Source organism: Ursus americanus, chromosome 34 (assembly GCF_024610735.1).
Source record: "Ursus americanus isolate L20-20 chromosome 34, mUrsAme1.1.p, whole genome shotgun sequence".
NCBI lineage: Eukaryota > Metazoa > Chordata > Mammalia > Carnivora > Ursidae > Ursus > Ursus americanus.
In genome coordinates, this window is record NC_142160.1 from 4041558 (window position 1) to 4053648 (window position 12091).

At 47.0% G+C, this 12091-nt stretch overlaps 1 protein-coding gene across 1 annotated transcript in view; it reads right to left on the reverse strand.

The window, feature by feature from the left end:
• Positions 1-12091, reverse strand: part of ROR2 (ROR family WNT receptor 2) — a 190520-nt gene that overhangs the window by 21134 nt on the left and 157295 nt on the right. Inside the window, exons 3-4 of the mRNA XM_045772352.2 lie at positions 9877-10164; positions 9029-9059 (exon numbers count right to left, since the gene is read on the reverse strand). Coding sequence (XP_045628308.2) covers positions 9029-9059; positions 9877-10164 — 319 coding nt within the window. The remainder of the gene's footprint in view (positions 1-9028; positions 9060-9876; positions 10165-12091) is intronic.

Consider the following 12091-nt stretch of genomic DNA (forward strand, 5'->3'; position numbering starts at 1 on the left):
CAGACATCTCACTGACTGAGCCACCCAGGCGCCCCAGAACTGGATATTCGTACGGAAAAAATAAACTTAAACCCATAACCCCTATTATACACAAAACGTGCTTTTGAGATGGATCACAGACCTAACCATAAAATCTAAAACCATGGCACTTATAAAAGAAAACTCTGGAGAATATCTTTATTGTACTGAGGTAAGCAAAGATTTCTCAGACACGATGTGTAAAAGCCAAAAAATGATAAATTAGACTTATCAAAATTAAAATGTCCGGGGGCGCTTGGGTGGCACAATGGGTTAAGCAGCCAACTCTTGGTTTCAGCTCAGGTCTGCTCTCAGGGTCATGGGATCGAGCCCCATGTCGGGCTCCGTGCTCAGCGAGGAGTCTGCTTCCGAGTCAACTCTCCCTCTGTTCCTCCTGTTCATTCTCTCTCATTCTCTCTCTCAAATAAATAAATCTTTAAAAAAAAAAATCCTGCTCATCAAAAGACAGCATTAAGAAACTAAAAAGGCAAATCACACACCGGGAGAAAACATTTTATGTAATTTTTTCATTGACAAAGGAATTGTATACAGAATACATAAAAAACCCCTTTAACTCAATAGGAAGACAAACACCACAGTAAAACTGGGCAAAAGCCTAACAGATACTTTGCAAAAGTGCAGCCTGGAAAGACCATCCCGCTTTTGGTGATGAGAAAATATAAATTAAACCACCATGAATCATCACAACACAAGATGCTGAATGGCTAAAGTCAAACGACACACATGTTGGCATGGATGTGGGACACCTGAAACTCTCACACACGGCTGGTGGCAGCAGGAAACGGAAAGACCGCTCTCTGGGGAAGGGTTTGGCAATTTCTCATGGCTTATGTATGTACTGACCATCTGACCCAGTAATCCCACAGCCAGGATGTATTCCAGAGAAATGAAAACATGCTCACAAAAATACTTGAACACAAACGTTCAAAGCAGCCTGATTTGTAACTGTCCCAACCTGGAAACCCAAATGTCCATCAACAGGTGAATACACATATTGTAGTAAATTCATAAAACAGCTAATCATCAATAAACGGGAATAAACCACAGGAAGAATCTTTCAGATATGACATTTCATGAAAGAAGCCAGACACAAGAGTTTCCCAAGACGATGGAAGCACCCCACGGCAGGAAGTTTTAGTTTTTGTCTGTTTCATTCATTGTCGTATTCTCAACACCTTGAACAGGGCCTGGCACATAGTCAGCCCTCAATATAAATTTGTTAAATGAATGAATGCTTTCCTTAAAAATAAGACACCATGCTCTGTATTACTAATTCCAAGATGAAACACGCCTAGCATCCAGTTATGCTGTTGTCGTATTAGACATGGCAAAGTGTCCACTCGGTCCAACTGAACACACCCAACACCAACATTCATGTCCTAAAAACCCAAGTCAGCAGAAGCTCTCAGAAACCATCTCCAAGGCCAGGATCACACGAGGCAGCCAGAGACAGAGAAACGGCGGTCACCGGGAAGTAAGTGTAATTCTCTACCGTGTTCAGGGGGCTGGTCCCTCCCCAGCAAACCTTGGAACCAGGTTGATATTTCCTTGGGTGACTTTGGAGGTCGGTGTGTGAAAAGCTCTCATCCAAGCATACTAGGTCATAACAGCTAATGCATGGGCTCAAGTGAAAACAAAAAGACCAAGTGGAGGCATTAAATGTGTTACCACACGTCCGGCGCTAATACCGTCATTATCGCTAAGCGCAAACATTTTCGTCTGGGTCGCTATGTGGTCTGAATTAAGGAGGGTGTGTGCGTTCTCTGACTTTACGCACGATGATCTCTTTGTCACTTACTGCCCGCATCACATAATCTTAAAATGAATTAAGTTTCTATCTTTTATTCAAGTTTGGCACTATGGGATTTGAGGACTTACATTTTCCAAGAAATAGATCTTATCATAACAAGAAGTCACAGAGGGAAAAAAAAATCAGGCTGGCTTCTCTCTTGCCACCAGCTCTGTTTGATTAGGTTGGTGGTTTAATGGCTTTAACATCAAATGCTCCGTGTCAGCCTTTTGCCTGAGCGAGTTTACCTACCAAAGGTAAGGCAGCTTGGTTTCTCCTGAAGTCATTTTTAATCACTGGCTTGTTGGCAGTTTCAGTGTGGTTTTTTTTTTATAGTGCTATTTTCCTGTAATTAGGATAAAGCTTGAACTCAGTTATGACAGTTCTCCAGAAATAGCCGTGGAAGGAGCTGGAGGGAGCAGATAGCCGAGTTCTGTTGAGACACGCCAACCGTGGGCGCCTCTGAGTCATCCACCCGAAGATGCCCGTGGTGCGGCCGTGTCCAAGGGCCTGGAGATGGGGAGACAGCCAGACTAAATGGGGCTTCCAGGGCCATGAGCATATGGGTGGTGAGCGGCCAAAGGCTTGCAGTCACCTGCACTTTGTGACGTAAGAAAAGGGCTCAGGACACGGCCCGGAGGAAGGCGATCTCCCAGAGGCCAATTACTAACGTAACTTGTAACTGTCCCAAAGGACAACACATCTCCCTTTAAGCAGCGTCTGTTGAAGCACTTTGTGCGTGTGCGCACGTGTTGGCCCAGGATAGCAATGCAGGGAACAGGGCAGGTTTCAAGGTCACCCCGCCCCACCCCCACAGGCCCATGCCACCAGGCTACCCCGTGGTGTAGATACGGGTCTGTCATCGTGAAAACGAACCACTTTTAAAAGAGCAGATAAAAATGAAACCCGTACACGCAGCCTCACACTAATCCCCTCACGTTAGCCAAGCTGCTACCTGAGTGAGCCGTAATAATGCCGTCTTTGAACCTGCGTCTGCGGAGTCACAGCCTGTTCTTAAAGCCTTTGTTGCCCATATACACACCCTCCTCACCTTCCCTTCAGAAGCATGAAAGGAAAAGCACAGTTTTAACGGCAGTAAATCCCTTCACCTTGCTCAGCACACACGAACGGGTGACCAGCGCTCTGCCAGGGTCTGCAGGTGCAGCTGTGTGAGGGCGGCCGCTGGGCAGCGAGCCAGGAGGGGAGTCCCCACAGCCGTTCCTGCTCACATTCCAGAGCAGCAGCGCGGCCCAGCGCTGACCCGCTGCCCTCGGGGATCGACCGAGGCTCCACTATTACTCACTGGTCAGCTCTCTGTCTGCAGGCACAGGCACACTACTGGTCCAGCAAGGGAAGAGCCTAAGGAAATGGCCCGAGAGAGGAGTCACAGGTGGGACAAGCTGGTGACACTCCAGTGACAAAAATGGAGAACCTGTGGACGAATTTGTCGTAAGCCCGCTGATTTCCCCTCTTTCTGTCTTGGTTTGGGTTCATTTCCAGAGACGCCGCAAGGACGTGGAGGTTAGTCTATAGAAACATGATCAGAATCAGGCGTGGGCGCGTCAGACTACAAGATAACCCGATTATAGAAGGTCGTCTGCCAGCACAAAGCAGCAGATCTATTCGGCAGCCCAACGAAAGAAGAACTCACCATGAACGAGAGGATTTCAGGCTGGAACCGCAAAGCTACTTGACACTAGGAGCTCTATTTCGTAACATGATATTAATATGTTCAAAGGAGAAAAAACACAGAATGCCCTTTGTATCTGAAAAACTCACTGCAAAAATCAGACTTCTACTATGCAATTCCAATAAAAACACAAACTGGCAAAAATCCAGATGGAAGAGTAAAAGACAACGGCAAGGGAATCTGAAAAAAATGGTAGAGTATTAAGGGGGATGTATGAGTCAGCCCAGGCTGCTGTAACAAATAGCCCAGATGCAGCAACCTGACTTTTCATAGTTCTGGAGGCTGAGAAGTTCAGTATCAAAGTGCCGGCCTCTTCGGCTCCCAGCTTATAGATGGCCACCTTCTTGCTGTGGCCTCCATGGTAGACAGAAAGAGCTCTGATGGGTCTTCCTCTACTTCTAAGGACATGAGTCCTACAGGATCAGTCCCGCCCTTATGACTTCATTTAACTGTAATTTCCTCCTTAAAGGCCCTACCTCTAATACTGTCACATGGCCCAGGGGGTTAAGGCTTCAATGTATGAATTGGGGGGGAGGGGGGAGACATAATTCAGTCCATAGCAGCAGAGTGAGAAAATTTCTTTAGATGTACCAAGATACATTGCAAAGTTACACTGTCAGACAAGATATATTGCAAAGCTACACTGTCAGAATACTGTGGTATTATTCCAAGTACAGAAGCTACTGGAAGAAAATAGAGACTCAGAAGCAGATTCACATGCACAGAAATTTCACATATGACAGAGGTGACATTAAATTTAATGATTACAGTTGGGGCTATTCATTAGATGGTGCCAAGGACTAGGCCATTGATATAGAAAAATACTACAGTAAAACCCCCGCTTATACTAGCATAAAAATCATTCCGATGGAGTAAAAAGCTATGTAAAAGTTATATCTAGAATATATTTTAGAACTCTTACAAATCAATAAGAAAAAGACAAATAACTTAATGAAAAATGGGTAAAATACAGTGTATTCTGGTTATTTGTAGTAATTATTTTCTATACGGGTGTTGCAAACACTGAGTGAGTAAATACTGGGCCATGGCTCCCAGGGGAAATACAGAGATAATTTTCTGCAAGTCTGTGGTCATAACATTTTCATTATCCAATCAATACGTAACCTTGTTTTATTTGTGTTGATGATTCATTAACGTCGAGCTGAGGGCCAATAGCACTGTAACTCACGCCTGAAGGAAGCTTATCTAACATGTGTGTTTTTCTCCAGGGGGCCCATCACAGCCTTCTGGTGCTCAGGAACTCTAGAGCACTTCAGCACTATGCTCAGAGCTGTCCTACACAGCGAAATCGCCCACAAAAAGCACAAAATGTGAAGAGACGGCGAAAACACAGTGTTTACCGTGGGACAGCTGAAATAAGAAGGCAGACCTCAGCCGGAACGTGTGCATGGGCAACGACCATGTTCCACTGCTCTGCACACGTCCGTGAGTGACAGCGAAAACAGCCTGAGTGCTGATTTTGGAGTTACAAAGAAATTTTAGCGAGTAAGAAAATGTACAAGCACGGAATGTGCAAATAAAGAGGATAAACTGTATATGAACGGGCAGTTCAATGGTTATTAAACCAACAAAATATGTTCAACTTCTCTATTTACGAGAGAAGTGAGATTTAATGTAAAATTACTCTAAATTACTATTTGACACCCAAGACACTGGCAAAATGTTAAGTTCTGATCATCCGTGCTGAAGACGGGGGGAAATAAGAACTCGTGCTTTGCTGGATGGACCATGAGTTCCTTAGCCACCTGGCCGTACCTGGAGGCGTGGGAGGTGCACACTTACAATTCCGCTCCCAGATGTTGGCCACTGGAGGACTCACGTCCACAGGGACAGGGAGACAGGGACAGATGTTCCTGTGAGACGGTCTGTACCAGTTAAAACAACTAACCTTCACTCACATGGCCCACAGTCGATTAAAGGGGGGTTGACTCAGAATGAACCTTGTACACTTGTTAAAATGAACGTAACCTACACGTACTATCCTAGACTTCCAGAATGGAAAACCCACCTCACCAACCTCCAAAAAAATGTACTTACATGCTATTTACAAGACGCCTGCATCAAACAACACAGAAAGGTTGAAAAGAAAAAAAAGAAAAAACCAAGACAAGAATAGTAAAAGAGGTTCTTAGGAAATATAATTAAAAAGAAGGTTGGGGGCTCCTGGGTGGTTCAGTCAGTGAAGTGTCTGCCTTTGGCTCAGGTCATGATCTCGGGGTCCTGGGATCGAGCCCTACTTCAGGCTCCTTGCTCAGCGGGAAGTCTGCTTCTCCCTCTGTCTCTGTCCTCCCCCCACTCATGCTCTCTCTTTCTCTGTCTCAAATAAATAATAAATAAAATATTTAAATAAAGAAAGAAATAAAAATAAAAAGAGTTTAGGAACAGCAGTATTATTGTCCAGCAAAACTGAATTCAAGGCAAAAAGCACTAGAAGGGACAAAGAACAAAACAAAACAAAGCTATATAGCCTCAAGCCTATAGGCATTTAGGAACAGACAAAACTAAAAGAAAAAAAAAAAGGAAAAGAAAAGAAAACACAGAAATTGGCAAGAATTTGTAGGCAAGAAATTGACAAGAAATTGGCCAGAATAAGTAGGGGTGAGTTTCACATATTTTCAGATATCTATAACCTACGTGGACAAAAAACACAAAGACACCTTCGATGACACACTTAACATGTGTGATCTAATATACAAAGTGACCTATGTGTGACCACCATCGGAACCCACTTATTTTTTGAAACAACAGGAAATATTCACAAGAATTGACCATCTCTAATTGGCCCCAAAGGAAATCGCAACAGGTTACCAAAAGTAAAATACATCCCCAAATCACTGATGATAATGCAAAAAAAAAAAAAAAAAAAATCAGAAAATAACAAAATAAGCTTATGTGCCTGGCAGGTGGAAAAAAGATACAGCCACAGCAGTATTCAGAGGACAGGTTATAGTCTTAAATGCATTTGTTTGAAAAATTAAAATGCTTAATAAAAATAGCTTTTTCAAGAAATCAGATGGACGTGAAGATCACTGGACCTACCAGAATGGCTCAACTTAATTAAAAACACCAACCAAACCAAATGCTAGTGAACTCCTAGCTGCCGGTGGCAGTGCAAGGTGGTCCAACCACGTTAAGAAAAGTCTGAGGGGCGCCTGGGTGGCACAGCGGTTAAGCGTCTGCCTTCGGCTCAGGGCGTGATCCCGGCGTTCCGGGATCGAGCCCCACATCAGGCTCCTCCCCTATGAGCCTGCTTCTTCCTCTCCCACTCCCCCTGCTTGTGTTCCCTCTCTCGCTGGCTGTCTCTCTCTCTGTCAAATAAATAAATAAAATCTTTAAAAAAAAAAAAGAAAAGTCTGATATTTCTGGTATTTCTTACAAAACTCGGCACGCATATACCCTGTGAGTGAGCAATATGACTCCCAGGTATTCACCGAACGGAAATGAAAATATACGTCCACCAAATGTGTCTGAGAATATCCATAGCGCCTTATTCGTAAGAGTTGAAGGGTGCAAACTACTAGGGCATCCGTCAACAGGAGAGTAGATAAACCAGCTGGTGTCATCATGCAGTGGGACACCTCGGCAGCGAGGCAGTGACCTGCTACTACATGCACATCACAGATGCACCCCGAAAACACGACGCATAGTGAAAGAAGCCCATCTTTCATGGCTACATGCTGGAGGATTCCATCTCTAAAATACGTAAAACAAGTCCATGGTAGAAAAGAAATCAGAACAGTGGTTGCCTCAGGAGGAGGGAGTTGCCTGAGAAGCTGCATGATGGAACCTCCTAGAACCATAGGAATGTTCCGTGCCTGGACAGGGGTTTGCACTGCAGAGGTTTTTGCATTTGCTGGACCTTATTATGGGGTACTCAAGAACTGTACGCTTCACTGTATGTAGTTTTTAAATCAAGAAGAAGAAACAAGGCTAGTAGACAGATATGAACTCTTGTTAATGATTTCCACACTTCAGTACTTAAGTACAGGAACACAAATACCTGTGACTTACTGAGAAATGTATTAAAAAAAAGAAGACGGACTGATGGACGGAGAGAGAGGCAATAAGGCTAGCAGATGAAATGTAAATGGCAGGGTCTGGTTGGTGGGCATATGGACTGGATATTCACTGTGAAATTCTTTCTACTTTTCCATATGTTTGAAATTTTTCATAATAAAATGTTGGGAGGGGCGCCTGGGTGGCTCAGTTGGTGAAGCGTCTGCCTTCGGATCAGGTCATGATCTCAGGGTCCTGGGATCGATCCCCGAGTTGGGCTCCCTGCTCAGTGGGAAGGCTGCTTCTCCCTCTCTCACTCCCCCTGCTTAGGCTCCCTCTCTCTCTGTGTCTCTCTCTGTCAAATAAATAAAAATCTAAAAAAAAAATACATTCTACTTACATATAAATTATATTTATCTGTTTTCCAATACTGTATGTCTATGTTATATAATATTTACATAAATAAGATTTTAAAGTATGAAAAAATAAAAGGTCAACTCCAGAAATCATGGACACCTTTTCCAAAGCCTCCGAGCTGTGGCCTTGTTATAATTTCTTCTTGCCTCGCTCTATGCACAAATGATTATTAGGGACAAATGTTCTAACACTACTGCTCAGCACAGATTTTCTCAAAAATCTACCTTCTGTAAATGGTGCCCGATATTTGCTACCAGGGGCCCCTGTCCACGCACCCACCCCAGCGGCCAGTGCTGACGAGAAGCCGGGGGGCCATGGAGGAGCAAACCCTGACCAACACGTAGCATCTGGGTCACTGATCACAACGTTTGGAGGTGAAGCAATGGCTCTCTGATCTGGCTGGACAAGAAATGGGGAGCCCGGGAGCCCCTGCTAACTTCGAACGCAACCCTGAAGGGAGTGGATCTCGTGCACAGGATGACAGAACATGCAGGGTCCAGAGGAGAATGTCCCCAAACGGACGGGTACATGGAGAGATGAGATACCAGGGAAAAGACACCGAGGTCCACAGGCAGCACCCAGCCGCGGCTCGATAAAGACGCAGGAGCCAGGCTCTGAGCCTCGGTGTCCTCACCTCGGAAGCGGGGTCTGACACCGGTCTACGCCAGAGGACGCCCTGAGGCCCCATGGCCACACCTGTCATAGACCCGAGGCTGGAGGTGCGGTTGTGGGTGGTGCTGGGATTTCAGTGAGAAGCGCCTCCCTGTTTCCAGGACCCTGGTGTCCCCAGCAAGGAGGCCTGTACGCACACAGTCCTTCCAGCTGCCTTGTAAGGTCACGATCACTGAAAGGAACGAGCAACCGCTGCCCTCACGACATTTCTCCCTGACACGAAGCCATGGAAACTCTGGCAGTGCTCCAGCCCCGAGCAAGCACGTTGCCATCCTTGTGTCAAGTCCAGCCGGCGTCCAGCAAATTCGGCAAAGACATGCAGTTGCTGGATTTCAATCCTGGATTCTTACATAACGGAAACCCTTGGGGAATGAGAAAATGGTTTGAGGGAAACAGATACTTACTGAAAGTTATGGTTTGGGCTGTGTGTGGGACCTAAGAAGAAGAAGAAGAAAAAGACTGGTTATTAATACTTCACAATTTGGATCCAGCCTCTTTTTCTGATCCAGCCTTTGGTAAAGGCGGCCGCATCCCCGCGTGCTCATTTGTGGTGAGCCGTCCTCGGGCCTGGGCTCTGGGCTGCCCAAGATTACATACCAGGGACGGCGAAAACCACCAAATGTGGAGGGGACGCTCTATTTATGCAGAAACGCTTGGAGGTATTTTTGGAGTTTCTGTTGTCTTTTCTCGCTCTCTCCCCATCTAAGCTTGATTCACAAGCTCTGTTTCCTACCTGGGGCCCGAATGGTCTGGAGCCTGTGTGACGGGCCTGGGGCAGTGTGGGGACCATCTCACCACTGGGATGAGAGCTGACGCACCCCTCCCCATGGTCATCTGTGACGAGCGCGAGGGTGGGGGACCGTCACCGCACTATGCTCTCGGTCCTTCGCCTCGGCTGGGCCCAGGCTTCCGTGGGCAGCAGCTGCCTGTCTCCCTCAGTGTGGCCGGCCTCCCCAGGGGGCCACCTCTGTCACACGGCCGTTCCCTCCGCCTCCAAGCTCACCTTTGCGTCTGGGGTCATGTTCTGCACTCCAGGTTTCCAGACCACTCCATCTGTGTCTACTTGCTTTTATGACTAGTAAATGGGGAACGGGCTAAGCTGGGACCTCGCACACAATGAGAGAGGCCTCGGGGACGGTTTTATTGATTTCTGTCCTGCTGGCGTGTTCAGTGTCAACCTGCAAAGGAACCTCCTGTTCCGGCCGGGAGCGTCGCTACCTGGTAACCGCACGCCTGGGCTGCCCCGACTCACCGAGCCGCACGAACAGGACGCCGGTGGCGGTGATGGTCTTCACGCCGTTGGTGGCCACGCACTGGTAGTAGCCGGTGTCCGTCGTGTCCAGGTCTTGGATCCGCAGCCGGGAGCCGTACTCCGTCTTGCGGATGATGACGCGCCGCGGCTCCTGCACCACGGGGGCATCGTTCTTCAGCCACCGCACGGTGGGGGTGGGGTTTCCGGCCACCTTGCAGTGCAGAATGGCCGTCTGGCCTTGGACTATGGTGATGTTGTTCACTGGCTCCAGAAAATTCAGAAAGTAGCCTGCAGAAGAGAGCGGTCACAGTTGAGTGAGGGCTGGAAGAAGGGGCTGCCTGGCGCTCCTCCTGTGACCTGCTCGGGAGGGCTTCCATGTTCCCTCATGTAAATACGGTCCTTTCCCGCCACTGGCGGTACTGATGTTCTAGAATGTTCTGAGAACACTGACTTAGCAAACCACTGCTCCCACGGAAATACAGAGTTAGGTTCCTTTGGGCCTCTGGTCACAGTATTTTCATCAATCGTGGCATAACCTCATTTTACGTGTGTTTCTGTCTGAAGACACCTTATTAATATGCATCATTGATTCACTGCCATCGAGCTCAAGGCCAACATTTCTGTTATCGCATGCCTGAAGGAAGCTTATCTAATGTGTGTCTTCTCCATAAGACACATCACAGCATTCTGGGGCGTAGGAACGCCAGATAACACTTCAGCACCATCACAGGGGGGATTTAAAACAGCGAACTCACCAACAAAAAGCAAAAAATGCAAAAAACCTAGGACTCTAGAGACCACAGAAAGGACACTTGCTTACAGCAGGAGCTGGAACAGTTGGGCCAGTGTCCCCTAGTTGGGCCTTGGCTAGCAATGCGTGCATTGGACAAGTCTCAATTTTCACGGCTCTGGGCAGGTCTGTGAATGACCACACAGTGGCACCGTGAGTCCTGATTTTGGGGTTACAGGGACACTTTAGACAGTAGGGAACTTGAAATTACAGAACCCCAAAATGAGGATCAACTGTGTTTCTCTTTGCAAGCACTAGATCTAATCTAATCTCCCTGATTCGTGATGTAATCTGTGCTTGGAAAGGCCACCCTCCTTCCTGCCACACCACCGAGTACAAAGCCTCAAGAAGGAAAAATTCACCACAAAACAGACACCTCCTCAAAAACGAGCTAATCCCGGGGCGCCTGGGTGGCACAGCGGTTAAGCGTCTGCCTTCGGCTCAGGGCGTGATCCCGGCGTTATGGGATCGAGCCCCACATCAGGCTCCTCCGCTATGAGCCTGCTTCTTCCTCTCCCACTCCCCCTGCTTGTGTTCCCTCTCTCGCTGGCTGTCTCTCTCTCTGTCAAATAAATAAATAAAATCTTAAAAACAAAAAACAAAAAACGAGCTAATCCCTGGGCTGGACAGAATAAGGATGTGGAGGCTGAGTGCTGCTGAAGGCTCTGTCCTGCGGCATGTGGGGCAAGAGCCGGAAGAAGCTGTACAGGGCTCCACGTGGGGGGGGTTGGGCAGGGTCCGGAAGGACCCAGAACACAGAGCCAGTGGGGCTGCAATGTGGGGCTCTATCCAACCAGGGGCGGGGACTCTCTGCTGGTGACATAGGCCTTGTGGAACAAGAGGAAGTGAAATAGATGGCAGAGGAGAGGGGTATGTTTGTGTGTGGTATGTATGTGTGTGGTGTGGTGTGTGCTTGTGTGTATGTATATGTAAATGTGTGGTGTGTGGTATGTGGGTGTGACTGGTGTATTTGTGTGGTGTGTGTGAGCGTGTGTGGTGTGTGGTATGTGGGTGTGACGTGGTGTGTGCATTTGTGGGGTGGTGTGTGTGAATGTGTGTGGTGTGTGGTATGTGGGTGTGACGTGGTGTGTGTATTTGTGGAATGGTGTGTGTGAGGAGTGTATGTACGTGTTTGTATGGTATGTGTGTAATATGGTGCGTGTGTATGTGTGTGGTATGTGTGTGAGCGTGCGTTCATGTGTGGTTAGGTCAGGAGCTGGGAGATTATGCTGTCAAGATAAACACGCATGCTAAAATTCCATATCACACACACAATACCTAAGGCTAGATAGGTAAGACAATCAACCATGAGGCGATGAACTCACCTCAGACAAAACTAAGATAATAGAGCAATCTGAAAATGACCATAACATATATTCTTGTTCTGAATCTTTTGGCTTGATTTCTGTTAGGTTCCTATCCTTT